General features: G+C 47.5%; 1 protein-coding gene across 1 annotated transcript in view; it reads right to left on the reverse strand.

Moving 5' to 3' along the window:
- Positions 1-21,007, reverse strand: part of Ptprn2 (protein tyrosine phosphatase receptor type N2) — a 707,251-nt gene that overhangs the window by 17,637 nt on the left and 668,607 nt on the right. Inside the window, exons 18-21 of the mRNA XM_075948076.1 lie at positions 10,049-10,168; positions 9,163-9,329; positions 4,272-4,325; positions 3,444-3,508 (exon numbers count right to left, since the gene is read on the reverse strand). Of these exons, the coding sequence (XP_075804191.1) occupies positions 3,444-3,508; positions 4,272-4,325; positions 9,163-9,329; positions 10,049-10,168 (406 nt within the window). The remainder of the gene's footprint in view (positions 1-3,443; positions 3,509-4,271; positions 4,326-9,162; positions 9,330-10,048; positions 10,169-21,007) is intronic.

Raw genomic sequence — 21,007 nt, forward strand, 5'->3', positions numbered from 1 at the left:
CCAAAGGAGCAAACTTAGTAACTGTAACCTCTTTATAACTGATTATGGTCAGTTCTGTAAAGACCACCTAGGTGACAACTGGGTGAACTTGAGGAAGTCGGCCAGATGCAGGAGGATGAGCACTCCAGGCTTCCCTAGACTAGTCACAGACTGCACATTTTATGAGAGAGCATCGCAGGGACAACGGTGGTAGCTGGAGGATTGGGCTGGTGAGGAGTCTGGGGCTACGCACCTAGTATTTCCCACTCTGACCGAAGTGAGAACTAGCCTGAGTCTATTCTAATACATGCCGGAGAGGGGATGGGAGTCAGAGACTCACACTGTACAGGTCCCAGCCTGTAGCTGACCAACCAGAAGCACCTGTCCTGCTCTATGCATGTACTGGGGCCATAGCACAGGCAGACCTAGATGCTTGCCTCTATTCAAGCCAGATGCGTGCCTCATCTGGAGGCCAAGAGACCCTTGCCTCTCCCAGACTCTCGCTAGCAATGTTGCCGAAACCATGCAGTCACGTGGTGGTTCTGTGCTGGCCCTGCCTGAGTCATCCTGAACGCTATAGGTCTATGGCTCCTGCAGCTGTGGAGACTCGGCCGGAAGCTTTGGCCCCTCACCATACCAGCAAACACCGTAAAGGAAATAGGAAGAAGCCCTGGCAAGTGAATGCTAAGGATGAAACTTAGAAAGCACAAGCTTGGACAGCAGCAGGGCTGGAAATGCATGCCTGGCCAGGTGAGAATCTAAGCCTTCAGGAGGAGGGGTCATGCATCTATCTCTTCAGAGCAGGAGACACATTCGCTGTAACACCATACAAATGCCATCTCCAAACCCTACCACTTATGCGCAGCCCGGCCTTTCCAGAGCGGGGTCCATTTACTTTGATTTCCAAGTGCATCATTGTCTACTTGCTAACAACCCAGACAGCACAGAAAGAACTTAAATTATTCCAACTCCATTCTTCCAGCCCCTGTGTTAGGCCTGGGGGGCTTAATCCCTGACAGACTGTGAATGAGAGCTGCTGCCGGGTGCAGCTGGGCGGGCGCACAGGGCGGAGGACTCTGAGGACGGCGTGGCTGCACAAACCAGCTTTGCAAAGGCTTTCTTTGCTGCTCCTGCAATTCATTTCTCTTAAGAAAGGGAACTGGGAAGAAAGGGTGCATGTCCAGGTCTTTGGGCTTCTGATCATTTGATGAACACTGGGTCGGCAACATGGGCCCCCAGCTTCTCAGGCCAGACAAAGGCACCCCAGCCGCCCAGGACAAAACCCCAGCGGCCTCTTGGGGTGGTGGCCTGGGAAAGGCTCACCTCAGTCTGTGAGGGCCGCCTGCCCTTTGATCTGTGAGGCCCCACCAGGCCCCAGGTCAGCGGATTTCACACTGCAGCCCCCTGGGGAAGAGGAGCAGGTCAGGACTGGAAAGAGGGTGATAGATCCCAGAGAGCAGGGAGCCTGCTGGCTCTGACCAGTTCCACATGGCTGGGCTTGTATTGTGAGCACCAAGCCCACACTTTAAATGGAATCTGACATTACACGGCAGAGTGGAACTAGCGAATGGCAAGCCTGGGCCAGTGGGCGGCAGTTAGCCCACCCCCTGGGCCCAACCGACTGACTGGCTAAGAGTCACTAAAGATTCATGCCAGATCACACCAACCCGGTGGCCTCTACTAGGGCCCAACTCTGGCTGGTGCCTGTAGCATTCACCCCGCTCTGTTTGGCATCTTTTCACATGAAATACATGTTTGCCAAGGAGCCTTTTTATAGCACACTGTTTGCAAAAACAGTTATGGAAAAAAATCTAGTTAAAATAATCTATCGCTCTGAGGAAATCTGGTGTAACAACGGGAAAATATTATGTTCACGAGAGCAAGTAGAGGATGGGCAATCAGGGAAGAAGTATGAGGTCCGTTGATTGCTACTGGTACCCGTAACTGCGTATTTGCTGAGAAAAAGACGTTTAAAATCAGTCAGAGCAGCATGAATGGGTAAGAAGGCTTTAAGAAAAGCATTAGGGCTGTGCTCTGCCCCCGCAGACAGCACCACTGAAAGCAGCATCAGAACATGTGCACCCTGCTAGGGTTCTCGCTCAGCAGGGCGGCTGGGCGGCTGGTGCTGGTGCTGGCAACTCAGAGAATAGAGCCATCGCCCCAGAGCTATCACAAAACTCTTGGAACCTTAAAGTGGCTGCAGTGCTTGGCTCCAGCCCAAAAGTCCCTGGATACAAGTTCAGGTCACTGGGCTGGCGCTTCAGGCCTCTGTGGAAACCACCGCTTTATCACGTCGTATCTGTTGGGGCACAAGGACAACCAGTCTCTCCCTCTTCTTTTACCTCTACCCTTCTGCCCTTCCTTCATTCTCTTTCTCTCTCATTCCTTCCCCCTTTCCCCCCTCTTCCCCCTTCCTTCCTCTCTCTCTGCTCTCTCTGCTCTCTGCCTCTCTGTCCTGTCTTTCTCTCTTCCCCTTTCTTCTTGCCAGGGGAAAGCAGAGTCAGGAATGCTAGCACGCTTGTGGAACGCACAGGAACCCAGCGCTACCGTCAGGGTCTGTTGTGGTGGCAAAGGGCGGAGCATGCTGTGTGGCAGGCACCAGACTCCAGTGTCATGTGGTTTGCCCATTAATTCAGACAGAGCACCTTGTTCACAGCGGAGGGAGACTGGACAGTGCCACCCTCTGAGCTTCCTGGGATCCATGGAATGAGTCAGTCAGGAGGCGCAAGATGGGGGCAGGCAGGCAGATGCTGGGCCTCTTCAGCAGCTCTATCTGGTTCTATGGGTGCAGATCCTCAGGGATGACTGAACTCTTTTTAGTTTTATCCCTGGCTTCTTTTCCTACACAGACCAAGGACAAGTGCTTGGTCATTATAGATACAGAAAATCTTATCTGGGCCAATGTAGCAGGTTCTACAGCTTCAAACATAACACAGGAATGCCTGAGGGCCATACCTGTCAGGCCCACAGCCCATGTGAAGTCTTAAAAGAAGGGCGTAGCTCAGAAGCAGAGTGCTTATTTCACTTGTGTGAGGAATGTGTGTGTACACACACACACACCTCCAAACCACATCTGCATGCTGATGGTGTTAGAACCAGTTTTTTTTAGGTGAAGGAGTCAGGAAACTGAATCACATCTTACAAGAACAGTTAACAGCAATAGAAGGTTACACAAAGCACTCCAAGGCCGTTCTGACCTGCGGCAGGATTTGAAGGTTCAAGGCTGTCCTCTGTCGCCCCTCACACCAGCATCAAGCTGCATGGGACAGACCCTTATTGTCGGCCCACTATGTGTGCTCATTCCACCAAAAATAAAGGACGAACTTGACCAATCTCACGCTTGCTGCAGACAGCTTCAACCCGACTGGACTCAGGAAAGGGACAACAATGGGCTAATTTTTTCCAAGGCCTCCTGTGAATAGTGCTCCCCTGTGTTGCCATAGCAACACCATCCCGTCTCTCACCTTTGGCCATCTTATTGAGAACCATGTCAATCAGGACGTAGGTTCCACTCCTGCCCGCGCCGTCACTGTCAACAGAAGGAGAGAGAGTGAAAGGCTGCCTATCCTGGTGAGCAGGCTCAGCAAAGCCAACAGCCAAGCCCTTCCTCATTCTCAAGAGGGGCTGGGAGAGGAAGGGAAACAGAGTTAGAGGGAGGGAGAGCAAAGGACACACACACACACACACACACACATTTGATGCTTGATCTTTAGGGTCAGATCTTCTTTTCTTTCCAGGTAGAGAGGCATGTTTATTGTGAGTTCTAGAAAGGTGGGGTGTGACAACAGACAGTTGAATACGGAATCTAATAGAGACAGGACCACTGGACTGAATACAGAATGCTGGCTGCTTTAAACACTCTTCTGAAATATCCCTAAAGTTTTTCAAATGTCTCAGCCACTGAAAGCAGAGCAGCGATGGCAGCTAATCCCTGTCTTTACAAACTCTTCCCAATGTGTCCCAAGACACTTTATGATTGGGATAAGCACATGCTTGAACATGGGTCCTCAAGGTTTTGTGGCACCATGAGAGTTTAAGAAAAAAATAAGTCAGTTGTATGTGGGCATTAGAAATAGGAGACAGACCATAGCACTATCTAGTATGTGTAGTGGCAAAGACCCACAGCTTCCTCTAGCCAAACTGAACGGCAAATTAAGTTTATACCTGTGGCTTCCCTTAGAGAGACAGCTATACACATTCACCAGGCAGTCAGAAAGCTCAGCCCGCACTGTAGTTGTATCTGTTATGTTTTGAAAGAGCAAAACTTAATCCACGGTAAAAGTTATACTTGCCTGCAATGAACAATTATTGGACAAGAGCGGCCTCTGTAGCACTTGTTTACTTTTCTGAAATAAAAAGAGATGAAAGTTATAGCGACATGCCAAGATTCTATCGTCCAACCACAAACAAGTCCCACCCTGAAGTCCACACACCTAAATAATTTCTATCGTCCAACCACAAACAAGTCCCACCCCAAGGTCCACACGCCTAAATAATTGGGACATAGAGAGGGAGATTTTATATATCTAATGCAATGAGTGTTGTTCTTTCAGGGCAGCTTGGTAACCCATCTTTTCCAACACAGCTTGCACATTCACAGTGCGTGTTCCTTTTCCCCTTGCAAGTGTCAACTCCAGGCTGGGGTCGCAGGCACCAGGAGCCAGGGCTGCACCTCTGGCCTCACCCCCTCAGGCCCTCTCTCTTCCCTCCTGTTATGTCCCTGTGTGTGACTCTGGTGACAGGACTCCGGTGCAGAAGCTCCCAGTTTTGTGCTGTGTGCTCAAAACTTCTTATAATCTGCTCATCACACTGAAATGTAACATTATTATATCGAAACACGGCATCCTGAAAGTCCTAGCTACTCTGTATATAAATTATGGCAAATACTCCAAGGAGCTCAAGATGCTCTATTTTTCTAAATCAGAGTGTTTTTAAAAAAATAACTCCACTGTACAAGTTTAGACCAGCAGTTATGAGCACCAACAGTGAGATATTTAAGGTATTGTTGACCAAACCATATCTCAACCAGAGGGCTGGTTCCAATTCATAGTACGGGCTCCAAGATCTATTTATTTTTAATTCAGTGAAACAACTACACAACTTTTCAAGGCACATTCAAGTTGCCAGCAAAATATTCTTATCAAGGCAAGTAATGACAGGGTCTGAGTTATTGGAAGGGGGAAATGTGAAGGGTGTGTTCTAGAATGTGCTATGTGTCCTCCTGCAATAAGACTCAAATTAAGGAGAAAAAAAATGACAATATAGAAAAAAACTGTTTCCCCTTGAACCAGAAATGGGAATATGTCACGTTTCCTTTTGCCTCCAAAGCACTGTGACTGCTAGTGGCGAACAGAAATCAATCAGCTGTGGCTGCAAGCGTCCAAGCAGAGAGGCCTGGCAGAGGGCAGAGGCCCATGCACTGAGTAGATAATTTAGTGTCAGGCAGCCCAATAGCAGAAGGCTTTTTCTTTCTTTTTTTCAACTTCCACTGCAGTGTTACTGGACTTAGGTACTTCTGACAGAAGTCTGAATCCCTCCTCCCCCACAGTGGAACCAGCAAAGTGGGAATTGAAGGGCAGATGCAGAGCCTGGATAAGATGCGCCCCCCTACAGACAGGTCATGTTCAAAGCTCTGTTCAGCCGCACTTGATTTGTGGCTGCTCTCTAATCTGTAAAAACCTGCAGCATCTTAGAGCCTCGGGACCACCCACAGAGGCTCCAAAGAGGGGGAGCGCTTAGAACCATGAGGGTAAAGCTCTCAAGTAAGCTTTCTTCTGGCCCTTTTGGGGTAGCCTTTTGTGGACAGGGATGTGAGGTGCACTATGAGGCCCAGAAAGAGGTGAAAAATTAGAAGCAAACTCCCCGAGCAACAGCACCCACATACCAGGATGCCCAGAAAAGGCTTGGAGAATAACCATGTTAGAAAGCAGACCCAGTAGCCTCTCCTGCTGAAGTCCCCTGTTCCCCACCGAGTTCCAGCTCTGACACACGGGGTACTAAAGCGAGAGCATGAAGCTGTTGGCTCGGTAGGAGCTGTGCACAGGGCTGAGGTGTGGCTGTGATGAAACTCTTGTCTGACAGGACAAGCCCTGTAAACCCAGGACCAGGCCCACTGGGTGGTTTTTCTCTCAAAGCCCTTTCTCTTTAGGTTAACAGAAATGACCTGGGTCACAGTGCGTGCTTGGCTACTGTTGGGAAAGCATCTGCATGCCCATAAGATGGTCAATCTTCAGGTTTACTCTGTGCTGCTTTCCTGATGGGACCAAGCATACAAGATGCACATTAAGAAACAACACAGGGAATCTGTGAGGCTGAGCACCGTTAAATGCTCAGTACCCACGTTAGCAAAACATACCCATCATCTCTCTAGGTAAGAGTGTGACCCAGGCTAAGTGGCTGCCACCCAGATCTCCACTCTCATGGCCCCATCTCTACAGGATGCTCAAGGTATGTTTTCTTCTGATTGGTTGCCTCAGGAGGCCTTTGCGAGATTTCACTGTAATTTTCATACCCACACCAGACCAACCCTGTGCCGTATTTAAAAGCAGCCCCAGGGCCAGATAGGAGACACAGTGGAAATACTGGCGGCAGTATAGCTTATAACTTTATTAACAAAGAATCATGGGTTATTACAGTGTGAATACCACGAATAGAAAAGCAAAACGTCACACATGGAGCCAATGTGTTCATCCGAGGACCTGAGATGCGGGTGCTGGTTATTCGTGAAGATGAGCAATACACGGTTGTCTCATTTTGGTCTTAGACAGGTCATCAGTAAGCGAGGTCTCCAACATTGAGCAGAAATGGCTACTATAGGAACTTTGGCAGGAGGATTTCCCAGAGAAGGAACTGTTAGCAATACAAACCAACCCTTGGTCACTGAGTGAGGAGGAGTCGCCATGCAAACGGACAGCAAGCAAAGTCAGGTCGTTAGAGGCTCAGAGAGGGGCCCCCGTGTCCCTGCAGCAGTCACAGTTTCCAATGATCACTTTTGTGACTATGCAACTGGGCTCATATTACTAGCTGCAACATCACAAAAATGACACTGGCCACCGCTAGGTAGCTGGCAAAGTAAGGGTTTGTTGGTTTGACAGTGAGCAGCGTTAGTGGATGCATGGAACACAGCAAGAAGTGCAGAGGGGTTAGGGAGGAGAGAGGGAGGGAAAGGGAGGATGGGGGAAGGGAGAGAGAGAGGGAGACAGGGGAGAGAGAGGGGAGAGAGGAGAGAGAGAGAGAGAGAGAGAGAGAGAGAGAGAGAGAGAGAGAGAGAGAGAGAGAGAGAGAGAGGAGAGAGAGGAGAGAGAGGAGGCAGGAGAGAGGTTGGTCGAGCCAAGCCCTCACATGTGACTCTAATTATCTCCTAGCAGTTTCTCTTTCGAGTGTAAATGTGTCCCCCCCTGGGCTCAGAAACAGTTAATTACACATGGGGGGGATGCCTGACACACTCCCCAAGCCGGCTGAGAATGCTAGGCTATTGTTCCAAGACTAGAACCCCCTTCCCTGAACAAGGTGGGGTCCCCCAAAGTGGCTTCCTATCCCTCCATTTCTAAGCCAGGGATTCCCGAGAGTGTGATCATTTGTGCCAATTATCCCGGGTGGTGTGAGAGGGTCCTCAGCTGGTCTACATGCCCTGCCTAAGCTGACTTTAATTAAAGCCTTTTACCTCACTACATACAGTTTGACACGGGGCTGAGAGTCTGTTTTCTTCATAACATGCCTTGGATCGTGTCTTTTTAGACTCTGGAGTTGGGGAAACCTGGGGATCCTGATTCCAAGGATGTGCTGTGACCCCTGAGGGCTGGATATGGGTATGTTCCATTCCATATATGAATACAGACATGGGCCCATACACATATATGTGCAAACCCCTTGGATGAGCTTGGAGACGGTAGTGAGATGGACAGCAGTCTGCAGAGCTGCATCCACTTTGCCAGTCATGAGAAGAGATTCTCTGTGTAGCTTAAGATCCTGTGTGTACAGGGAAGCATCTAGTGGCCAGGAAATTCAGGTGAAAAGAGAGGAGCTGTGGACAATGGCTGATTTAGGATGTTCTTGGGTTTCCTTGTTCTTGGGTACCTATAAGGTTCTTTGGTACCTATAGGGATGTTCTTGGGTACCTATAGGGGAGGCAACAGCTGGGCAGGAGCCACTGGCCTTGATACCAAATCTCTGTTTTTCCTCAAACTCTTTCATGGAATTTCTTTCCCAAGAATGATTCAGGTCAAAAAGTTTTATTTCTAGCACTTAGAAGGCAGAGGCTGGCAGATCTCTGTGAGTTCTAGGCCAGCCTTGTTGACATAACAAAACAGATAGGGGCTACCTAGGGAAACTCGGTCTCGCCCAAAACCTTTTTCAAAGTGTATCATCAAAAGCTTAAGCATCTGTAACATATGGACCCAGGCATGCAGGGCAGTCTTGGCACTGTTACCACCTCAGCACTGGCTTCTCAGCCATCCTGCACTGAGAATTGCCTACCATGTCAGCTGCTGACACAGCCTTCTGTAAACCACTGCTTGTGTGAGGGGTAGTGGGCGGGTGGCCTTCCAGTTAGCTACATGTGGAACACAGAGCTCGGCACTGACGTGAATACACAGCTATGCACTTTTAACCCTCTAGTGCCAGTGTGCCATGCAAACAGCACACCTGCCTCACACTTTGCTTGGCTTTTACATTGTCATTGTCTCCCTGTAAGAAAGTCTAGCATTCATCTCAACAGCTCAACAAAGACACTTGAAAATGAGACAGTTTTTTTTTTCTGATGGCTGACTGACTAGAACAACAAACAAGAAATAAAGTGCATTAAAAAGACGGTCAGTTTAAGAACTGTGCTAAACACATAGATGCATTCATGTGCTAACTAGATGTAGGCTCCTTAGGCAAGACGATCAGTTCTAGAATCTGGCTTCTGCCTGGCTGGCAGATGAGTAGCCAAATTAGAAATCTATTGCCAAAACTTTATGAAATATAAATCTTGGGTGGGTTGCAGAATCTTATCAAATTTTGACCATACTTCTTGAGTTCTATGATGCCTGCCCCTCACATTTAACACCACTTAGAGATGGAAAATAACTCATACTGAATACAGGCACTTGCTATGCCCCGAGACCTGGACCAGTCCACATGCTCTTGGCCTGTCTCTGCATCCCCCATCGCATTAGTGTGCCAACATGCTCTTTGTTTTACCTGCGAAAATCCAGGAGCGACCTTGTAGAAGAAGGGACTCCTTGGTCATACCAACTCAGAAAGTGGAACTGGGTCACTGTGCGAGTCTCGTTGGTTTGCAGGTTCTTCAGGTAAAAGCTCCTCACCAGGAAGTCCTGGCACCAGATGTGCTCAGAGACTAGATTGACCTGGTGGGGAAAGGACAGCAAAGCGTGTGAGCCCCAGGCTATGGACCACAATGGTGCATTTGGGGAGATGGAGAGGAGACAGACAGGTGAGGTCTGGTCTGCCCCAAACTCCCCTCTCCACTCTGTTTTAACTGGGCTGGTATAGATCAGGGAACATAAGACACAGTGGACACTGAGGGGAGGGCCTACCTCTTCCCAGCTGAAAGCCTTTGACCTGCTAGCCTTACTTTGTTAGGGCTCCTGTCAAGCATCTAACTTGACCCCCATGGGAGCCATTTGCACCTAATTTTAATGTACAAACAACCAAAGAAGGCATTCTTAGTTCTAACTTAAACACCGCAGTTACCGCCTTCATTCTAGGATGTGCAGGAAACCCAGGAGGAGGAAACTTCCCTTTATAAAATGCTCAAACACTATAGACCCCATGGCTTAGGCAAGAAAACCCGCTAGCCACTTGAACATGGGCAGTGTTCTCTGTGAAAATGGACCTTGCCTGGATGCTAGTTATTTGGGCCAGGGCCACTTTTGCATAAATGGGCATTTTTGCTTCCTATCAGCCTTTAGAATTATGCAATCGTGGTATGAGATGCCTGCATCCACTCCTGAAGAAGTTTATTCTTGACTATGCAGCAGGTAGGGCATTGGGTCTCTGTTGTCTGTACAACACCTGGATCCGCGCTTCTCGCCCAAGCCCCTGCGTGGGCACCCAGTCCCAGTACCTCGTAGACATGGTAGAGGTTGGAGCCTTCATCAGGCCAGTAGTGGTGGCACTGGCGGACGCCGTTCTCTGAAAGCGGTGTCAGCATGACAATGACTGCACAGCCGCTCTCCCACACCATCTGCAGGTGACACAGACCTTTAGAGACAGTCCACAATTATCCCACTTACAGGGAACTCATTTCTTTCTCCTTGGATCCTGCACTCTGCAGCTGCTTCAACTCTGAATAAACTAGCCCCATGTTCTACAGGCTCCATGAGATATTAAAAAAACAACTCAATGAGTTTCCCCCTCAACCAAGAGTCTCACTATATGGCCCCTGGCTGGCCTAGAACTCACTATATAGACCAGGCTAGCCTTGAATCCACAGAGATCCATCTGCCTCTGCTTCCTGAGTGCTGGGATTAAAGGCCTGTGTCACCATGCCCAGCAACTTTTGGTCTATAAAAGAAACTTTCTAGAACATAGCATTAAAGTGGCTCAGATAAGACACTTTTCCGTGAGTGGACTAATGGCAATCGCCACACAGTTACTGGGGAGCGGCCCTCCTATCAGAAGTGGGTTCTTAGGGATAACATGACAGAGCCTTCTCCCTCACACAGTTACTGGGGAGCGGCCCTCCTATCAGAAGTGGGTTCTTAGGAATAACATGACAGAGCCTTCTCCCTCACACGGTTACTGGGGAGCGGCCCTCCTATCAGAAGTGGGTTCTTAGGAATAACATGACAGAGCCTTCTCCCTCACACTGTGACACCGTTTAGATGACAAGGATCCAAAACTCACTTAATAATTTACAGGAGCTACATAAAATTGCTGTAAGCCACAGCAAACACAGCTTGTTGGTCATTGAAAAGGCCCCCATCCCCACTGCAGTCACCATCTTTGCAGACCTCTGTGTTAAATGTTGCGGGTGATTTACAAAGTTGTTACTCAGGCATGGCTGGTGCAGACTTTAGTCCGTTCGCTACAGAATGCTTGGACTGAAGAGGGCTCTTCTTTCCCTGCCCAGCTCTGAACTAACATCACAGAAATATCTACAAGCAACTGCGTTTAGGTGCAAAATTGGTATCCAAGAGAGCTTTCACTTCTTTGAACTGCAGATGTAAAAATCCGATTAAGGTCTTGTTATTTAAGGAACACACGTATCTCACACAGAAATGCTTTCTCATCACCATTCATGTTATTAAATTCATCCATTAAATTACATCTTAAAAGTCAGACGTGTGTGCAATGTTTTTCTCCTTCCATATTGATTTATATTCCTGTGGGACCGAAACAGTCAATACTCTTAAGGTGTCTCCCTGTGTATCATTTATATTGGAGTTTAATGGAAACCTCCTGAAGTATTTACGAAAAAGTCCGCAAATAAGTATAAATCACACTCGAGCCCGCACACTTCTTTTTGCTTTGGTGCCAGTCCAGTAAGATGAAAATTCTGAGCGCGTTTTATACAGTATGTAAGCCTTCCAATCTGCTCCGCTAAAATCGGGGCTCCCTCCACAGAACCATTTACCGTGCCTTCGGAAAGTGGAGGCGCTCGTTGAAGCCATTACGAAAATGAGGAGAAACACAGATTTTATGAGTGTAATAAAAATACAATGATCTAGACCATAAACCATCGTCTAGCACTCGGCCTGCGCTGTTGGTGTGCTGCATTACCAAGCCCTTCATTTGCAGAGGGGTCCTCCAGGTTCTACGGGCGCCCTGATTGGCTCACACGCACAGCGCTTCCTTCCAGAGAGCCTGCCTGACTCTCTGAAGATTTGGTTAAGATTAAATCCAAATGAAACTTAATTTAAACAAACAATCTCAAAGGCACCTTGGGGGATAATATTTCTTTTTAGGTCAGTGTGTATAAAGGCAAAGAGGGAATTTTCTAAATCAGATAGATTGTAGCCTGACTGGGCACTGATTTCACAAGTCGCTCTTCGGTCTGACAACCTTTCTTTGGGTCCCTTCCCAGGCGGGAAACTGGGACCCTCACAGCCTGCCTGCAGCCTTGGTCTTTGTCAACACTGTCTGCCAGTAGAAACCCCAGAATATGGCAAAAGGTTTTTTTTTAATGTTTTTATTTTTATTATGTAGACAATGTGCTGTCTGCATGTATGCCTACAGGTCAGAAGAGGGCAACAAATCTCATTATAGATGGTTGTGAGCAACCACGTAGTTGCTGGGAATTGAACTTAGGACCTCTGGAAGAGCAGGCAATGCTCTTAACCGCTGAGTCATCTCTCCAGCCCCATGGCAAAAGGTTTTAATTCAGATCTTAGGTGCAGATATGCAGCGCTGTAAGATTTCAGTCAAGTCAGTTTTAATTTCTCCATATTTCTTCGTCTTGGCAGGTAATGTAATTTCTCATGTTTTGGGCACTTTTGTTTGAGTGACAGAGAATATAATATTTATGGCCTTCTTCTTATCTATCTAACACACCAATTGAGCCCTTTATGTGTGAGGCATTTGGGTGGAGACCTCAAAGGAGGAGGAATTTCCCATACAGATAGGGGTGGTGTTTTGGGGGTCAGGTGTCTGCACCCCCACCACTGACTCCCTCTGCTTACAGGGTCATAATGTATCACAGTTCCCAGGCAGTGAGCAGGACTCTATCTGTTGATCAAAGCCAATCTGCTCAGACAGATTAGAAGGGAACCTTTGGGACTGGGTCCCAGGTTCAAGGTCCAGGGGAGAGTTTGAGGTACCCCATCTCTGGACACTTGTCCCAATTGCTTGTGTCTTCCCTTGTAACCTGCCTTGAAGTTATAGGATGATTTGAGCTGTTGTCCTACATCTCTGGGCATCAGGGACCTAGAGTCTTTCTTTACGACTCCTTTCTATGTCACAGACAAATGTCATCCAGTGGGACTTGGTAAGAGTAAAACCCATTAAACTGATGGGACTCTTGTGAGGCCATGATCCTTATCTATCCAGAGGTGACGTGGGCCAGAAATTCCCAATGACACTCAGTCCAGGTACTTGGCAGGAGGATTCTCTTTATGGTTGCTCAGCAACAAACAAATAGAAAGAGTCAAAGGCAGTAATTTAGACCACTTATCTATTCTACTTTAAATGCATTCTTTGGCTGTTATTTAGGTCAACTGAATAAGTTTACTGACATGAAAACCCATTTTGGCTTAAAATTCTATTGCTCTTCTTTGTTGGTCAAACTGTGTCTTTACCAAGAGTCATATTAGAGTCCTGATCCCTTGTGTCTGAAACCCAGTTTGGAGCCATCATCCCTATTGAAACCCTGCCAGAGCAGAGCCCATGCTGCTCTCCCAGGAAAGCACCCTTATAGAAAGGGAGCAGCAGGTAGTGGCAGATATTGGTGGCCACAGGAAGATGAGTGGGGCTGGACAGAAACAGTTACAAGTCAAAGGATGCCAGGAGTCACCTGGAGTGACTCTCCCAAGCCTCGGAGATTACATCCCCGCCCATGTTTTGATACCCAACTTTTGGTCTCTAGAACTGTGGGAGGATGTTTTAGGTATTTTAATCCAACCAATCTATATTACTTTGTCATAAGAGTACAAACAAATGAGTGCACTCATGGGGATGTCACCCCGCCGTCACCCCACCATCAAAACTGTCTCCAAATGCTGTAGGATGTCAGTCCTGTTTGAATTTCAGTTAGTCACTTAAAGCACATAGGAATAAATACTGCATCTCCTTGAAGTCATTTGAAATTATTACATATTTAACTAGCAAATGAAAATCAACACAACTGAAAATAGGCAAAGGGTCTAGATAGACACCTTCTGTAAGAAGATGTGCAAACAGTCAACAGATAAGGAAAGGTGTTTAACATCACTATTGTTTGGACAATGTGTATCAAAACCACAAGGAGAGCTGGTTAGGTGGCTCAGTAAATGGCTTACTGGGAATGGTGGTGCATGGCAGGAGCAGGTGGATTCCCTGAAACTCACTGATGAGAGGGGTCCCAAGGCATTCCTGACACACAATGAGAACTGAATAAATGGAGGTGTTAATTCATCGCATCTTATAGTCAGCCAAAGTACTGTGTATGTCTTAAATACCTACAACTAAAAAAAAACAAAAACAAAAACAAAAAAACAAGAAACCACTCTACCAAAACCCTATGAGATCCAAGTAAAGGAACAATCAAGCCTTTTGTCCAGACATCATCCCTGATCCTCTGGGCAGAAAACTACTCCCTCTACCCGAAGTGCTTGTGATGGACACTTTCCTTCTGTCATGCAGCTACCCATACTCGTACCCTTTCCTAGGTCGCCATCTCCATTTAGAGGAGATCCTGGTCTTGTTGCCATTCCAACCTTAGTACAGTCAATGCTCAATTAAAATCAATGCAGTTTTTAAAAAAGGACCATTGTGGGAGTGAAGAAATGGCTCAGTGGTTTAAGAGCACTTCCTGCTCTTGCAAAGGCCTCAGATTCCATACCTAGCACCCACACAACATCTGCAACACTGTCTCAGAAGATCTGCTGACCTCTGCAAGTACTTGACATGCCCGTGGTGCACACACATACGTGCAGGCAAACACTCGTGCATATAAAATTAAAACAAATAAATCTTTGAAAAGTCAAATACTGACAGCCAAGATTTGCCTCCAGTAAATGCTCTGTTTCTTTTCCAAAGGACACCATGTGTTTATGTAAAAAAGATAATTTAAAGCCATCACTACCAAAGGTCTTTGGGAGTCCTCCCAGGAACTGCTTGAATAGATGCACAGAAAACTGGTTTTTGATTTCTTAAGATAGGCATATTTGCATGCACACAAAAGCTGTTTGTACTGGAAGACAGTTTTTGCTCCAGAGAAAATGAAGCACTTCTCAATCACGACTACGCAGCTCATGTCTGTCATGAATAACTTCTCAAAGGCTGAGCGCAGTAAGGATATCCTTAGTGGATGATGAGGGGCAACTACAGAAGCCCAAGAACAGCGATGACTCCTGAGGCTATGTAGATCAAAGAGGGAAACAACTTGTCTGTGGCATCCTGCCATGGAGGCCTCATACCATGCATGTGTTCTCTCAGCCTCAGGCTGTCCTAAAAGACATAAGCCCCATGCCTCAGGCTCTGGGGTGCTGGGACCATAGGTATGTACCACCACACCCAGTTCTGATATCATCTTAAACTTTTATGTGACGTGTGTGTGTGTGTGTGTAAATGCAAGCAAATGCCACAGAACATGTGTGGATGTCAGAGAACAACTTGTGGAAGTCAGTTCTCACCTTCCACCACGTGGTTCTCTGGGATTGAACTCAGGGTGTCAGGCTTGGCACCAGTGAGCCATCTTGCCATCCCTCTGACATCTTAGTCAACAAACACATCAGTGCGGTATCTACCCACTTAGAGCTGATACACGGAGGCGATCCTAACTAGAGAAACAGCAGAAACATCGATTCAGAGCTGCACACAGAAGCGGCTGCTCCGTGGCTAATGAGCAGACCCCATGAGCACCAGACTGCTGCCTGAAGGGGAGCATGTCTTGCTGCCCCTGGTAATGTTTTGTCTAAGGAAAAGAGAAAGCATAAAATCTAGGCATCTTGCACTTTACTGGGAATGACCTAAGAGTTTTCTTGGATAGGCAGGACAGCCTGCTTGTTCAGCAAGCAGGTTTTCCATGACTGTGGTGACCACCATATCATTGAGGAGGGTCTTGTAAAAGCAGTTCCCACAAACTCAAGTTTCTTCTATTCAGATATGTGCAACCATTTTAGATGCAGCGGTAGCCAGCTGTTTGGCATATGCATGATGCATCTCCAGGAGCCACTTGGAATTCTGTGCCTTCGCCTGCAGCCCAGTTCCTCGGGAGAAGGGCCTCTGATAGTGCCACCATCTCCTTTATCTTCCTCCCCTCTCTTTTTTCTAAAGTGAGGACCTGAAATGAAGTACACCTCATCCAGGTGTGAAACTCAAGGAGAGGGAGGGAGGGATAGGGAAAGAACAGGACAGGGAGGAAGTGGAGTGGGGAGAGGAAAAGGAAAGGAGGAGGGAAGAAAGGAGGGGTAGGAAGAAAAGGAGAATGCAAAGGGAACGGGTACTACACATAACAGCCAGCCAGGGCGTTTCCAGCTGTGTTTCGGTTATTTTGATCATCTCCTTGACACACTGTAAAATCAGCCGGGAATGGGAAGGCTTTCAAGAGAGATCAGGTTGGCCTGTGAGCATATCTGTGTGGAATTTTCTTACTTGAGTTACTTGAGATGGGAAGACCCACACTGCAGGTGGGAGGTGCCACTCTGTGGTTTGGGAGCTGAGCACTGGCACATGTGTGTGTTCACTGCCCTCACTCTCAACTGTGCATGCCATGTGACCAGTTCTCTTAAGTCCCTCACTGTGACTTCCTGCTGTGGTGGACTAGCCAAATAAGTTTTTTTCTCCCTTAAATTGATCTTGCCAGGGGATGGATATATATATATATCACATCAGAAGAAAAGAAGACAAGCTGTGATCCATAAATACACTTTAAAAAACAAACTCAGTAACTGTATCTATTTTCCCAAGCCTAAATTAAATGTTTGCATGGCCCAGGGAATGGATGTACCATTTCTTACTGTAATGGCCACCTACCATGATCATGAACATGTCTATATGAAGCCCAGATTTAGATTAGGAAGTCTGTAAAGAGCTTTGATTGTTGTTGTTTTGCTTTTTTCACTCTTAAAGGGTTGTGGATATGTGCATCCAAAATCCGGGAGATGAAACACTTGACATTCCATGTCCTGGAAATTTACGTTTTCCCACTGAACTGTCCTCATTTCTGACTCTGCATTCCTCGGATAATGTACTCTTCAGTAAGCCATTCTGCCCTGTTAGTTCCTGTGCTCACCTCCCCCAGGCTCAATACCAAGCCAGCAGAATCAGAGGGTCCCTCTCATCACCAAAACCAAGAACAGACAGGGATGGGTAACTGTGATTGCTTTGCCATCATTGCCTGGAGCTAAAAGGCCCTGGGAGCATGAGCTTTCTTGGAATCATGCCATGAACGTGGATCTAAAGCTTAGTTCAAGACTAATGCTGGACGAGGACAGAGCTTAAGCACCCGGGACTGTCATGGAGGCGTAGTTCCACTGGGGTCAGTCTGAATGGCAGTCAGCTGCTGAGAGACCATCAGCCTTAACACCTAGAGACTGAAATATTTTTAATTAGTTGGCAAGGGACCATTACTGAGGCGTGCTGGGATTGTGCCTGGAAGACTAAAGGTTTGACTCTTGGTGGCATTGGGGACACTGAGTAGCCTGGATGGAGAAGCCTGGCATATTGGGAAGGTGGTGTTGCAGCTGATGGCCAGGAACAAACACCAGTTGGAACTATGGGCATCTTACACACATGGTGATAAACATTCTGTCATACCACTGCAATCCCTGATGATACCCTGAATGATACCCTGAACATTTGGGAGGACCCCCATCCTACCCCTTTTTATGGCTCCATTGTTTTTTACTTAGGTTTATATTATAACTGTAGTTTATTTTATATTATATTGGGGTTTATATTATAATGGGGTTTATATGATAAACCTTCAGAGTGCCTTCAGAGACAGGCACTCAGGGCGGGCAGAGGAGGACAATGGCAAGGTGCACCCAAAGCCAGTGGTCAGTAATGAGAACTTGATTGATGCTTGCATGGATGGTCCTTGCCCCATCATCTACAGCCTGTCTTATTTCTCCAGGGAACATTGTATGGGCGTCCCCGTCCTTGTATATTGTCCTGTACCTTTGTGGGCACCCAGCAGGTATGGGGGACCCCCTGTCTGAGGGGATTTCCCTGTGTTTGTGGAGACCCACATTCTACACCCTTCAACTCTTCATAAACACATGAAGAATGTGCCTCCCCATGCCTATGCCAAGGGACTAATCACCGTCTCTTTAACACTTGTCTCTTGGATGCCAGAAGTCAGCACAGCAGGATCTCTGTGCTCCCCTTCTCTCCTTGGAGATGTGTTCACCAAGAATACATGTCCTACTTCTGGGGCCTCTGTGCTCGCCAGAAACATGATAAAAACACACTTGACAGTCACCTGGACCTAATTTAGAATGCGTTCTGTCCTAGTCAGCTTGTGACTCTGGAAGGTCCTGCAAGGCTGCAGAGCCTCTGCTTCTCTTCTCGATAGAATCAGACCCATGAAATATGGTCCACATTTGAAACTTTAGTAAGATATACATAATGTACAATTTGCTGCTGCACAGTATTCAGCTCAGAGGCAGGACATGTTCATGCTACCAGGCAGCCATACCTATCACCTGTCTCCATAACATTCCCATCCTCCCAAGCTGAAGCACTGCCCCCACTAAACACTGATTCTTCTCTCTGCATGCATGTGGCACCTACGGCTCTGCTTCCTAACAGTGACTGTGACCACTCTTGGTGTTCCAGGAAACGTTTCTGGAGGCTTCTGCTACATCTCCATAGCGTAGTTAGAGACCAGGTTTCTGTCCAGCATCTTGCACCTGACAGAGTGTATCGGATGTTACCTTACTTCCTCTGTCTCTGTCTTCCCTTACATAGGAGTCTGCCTTCTACTCCACATGGCCCAGTGGGTAAGCAGAAGGCACCTTGAACACTGAAGTATCTTTTCTAGAGAAAGATCCGGGGACTGGTATGACCCAGCACACAGATCCTCTTTTTCAGACATTTGCCTTCTTCAAAGAGCTCTCTGGCACGGACCTGTGAGCATCACAGACAGGGAATGAGGAATTATGCTAACCTAGCAATTATTTCAGAAGGCCTCAATAAAACAGCACAACCTCAGAAGTCCAGATGGACACCCCTGCTTTAAAGATCCACCGGTGTGTAAACAGCCCTTCAACGGAGGGGCAGTGTCCATGTTACAGACAGGCCAGCCGGCCACCTGCCACAGTCATGCAGGGTCAGCTCGACAGGCGTCAGTAGCAATGATGTGACAGCGAACAGAGTCCACACGTGGCAGTGGCTCCCGAGGACCCCTTTCCTCCCTTCTTCTGGGCGGTTCCCTTTCCTTTTGTAGCTTTAGAGCACAAGGCCATCCTGCCTGCTCCCAGGAACCCTGCTGTGCTCTAGCGTTATTTGTCGGCCCTCTGAACCACGGTCCCAGAAGTAGACATGGAATCCCAGACATGGCATGAGCAACATGGAGGCAAGGAAGAAGCCTGGTTAGTCCCTGCTCATGACCAAACGGTCCAACTTCACAGGCTGGATTTGTCTCCTTTAAAATATTTTTATTTTTCTTGCTGGACCATGGCAGTGCACACCTTTAGTCCCAGCACTCAGGAGGCAGAGGCAGGTGGATCTCTGAGTTTGAGGCTAGCCTGGTCTAGGAAGTGAGTTCCAGGGCAGTCAAGGTTATACAAAGAAACCCTGTGTTGGCAAACCAAATACATACATGTAATATATAGCCTAGGCTGGCCTTGATTGTTATTCTCCTACCCCAGCTTCCTAAGCACTGATACTATAGAGGTCTGTCATTACAAGTCTAAAGTCATTTTTATCTCAAATGTTATTTAATTTGAGAAAAATCCATTGCTGAACGCTTACTCTGGCTCCTGCCAAGGAAGCCTGTGGGAAAGGGTTAACATGGGGCTTCTCAAGCTCTCAGACAGACCACCCTCTCTGCTGGGGGTTTTCAGTTATAGACCTGACTAGCTGTGGAACCAAAATATTTGAAAAGACTTTAATCTTTCCATCATTTCCCCAAACAGCAATAGTTTAACAAGTGTGTGTAGAGCATGGGCACAGAAGCAGGCAGGAATGTGTGTCTGTGAGGCTGGAGCCAGTGCTGTTCAGAGAGTCTCAGAGGGTCGATGGTGCCCTTGTGTTCAGCCAGAACCTTCAAATGTGCACTCTTTGGAAATAGTATCTGTGCCAGCTATGGTGATACATGCCTGTCATTCCAGCGTTTGGGAGGTGGAGGCAGGGGGATGAGGTGTTCAAGATGAAGTCACAGTGGTCAGGATGGACTGACACCATTGCCTGGGGTTTGGATCAGGAGAGGAATCTGAACAGGGGTGGGGAAGACCATGATGTGATTGAGCTGGAGACAGATGCTGAATTTGGTGGAGAGGCCCATGCAGTCTCCCTCACTACAGCCACAAGCGTCTGTCCTTGTGGGACTAATCTGGGCTGACAGTGAATCTTGCTGTCTTTGCCACTGGCTCACTGTGTGTAGTTACAGCAGCTGGAAGAAGGGATTGCAGCCATTGCTTCTTCCTTGGTTATATACTGTGAGACTACTTCACCCCGGCCTTTGACATGGAAGTTTATTCACGCCTAACAAGGCTAGCCTTTAAATCATGCTTTCGAGGTGCTTGGGTCAGTACCTCCCTAGCGCCAGACTTTCTTGAATACAACCTTTTTGTCTTGATAGTCTGTAACAATGTCTCTAGTTCTTTGGTCAAAAACTTGTTCCTGTTGAAGGCTAGACTTGCAACCATGCAGAGGAGGACAGATGCCGCCTTCAACCTGTGGTCTGATGTTCACAGCCTGTGCTTCACATGGAGTTTTATCCCTAAAAAATGCATTCACATTTCTGTTGAGGTTTCCTGTCCTGTGAGAAGTTTTAGAAGGCGGGCTTCCTCTGTGCATGTTGCTTGGCCAGCAGCAAAGGTACCTGTCCTTTTGTATTTTTATGAGCTCTCATCTGGGACTCATTGAGGATGAGCCGTGCTGTATGATGTGGGCACCTCAGACACACAGCATGGAGGACGAGCCCTTCTTTATAGCTGTTCCTAGATCCTAGCCATAATCCTCCAAAGTGGCATCCTTGAGATGGGTACATGTGAGAATCTGTCTGCTTACCGAGCAGGCGTGAGAATCTCCTGGCTGTAGCCCTGAAGTAGCTATGTTGAGAATCAGGCAACCTGGTGGAAGGGGTGTGGTAAGATTCTTCTGTGTGTTTGTTTGTTTTGGTGTATGAACCCTCCCTAGCTTCAGCAAGCTCGAGTGTACAGACATCCCGAGCTGCAGAATCACTTCTGATTGTGGTAGCTGTTACCACAGGGAAGGT

This window comes from Microtus pennsylvanicus, chromosome 14 (assembly GCF_037038515.1).
Source record: "Microtus pennsylvanicus isolate mMicPen1 chromosome 14, mMicPen1.hap1, whole genome shotgun sequence".
In the NCBI taxonomy this organism is placed as follows: Eukaryota; Metazoa; Chordata; class Mammalia; order Rodentia; family Cricetidae; genus Microtus; species Microtus pennsylvanicus.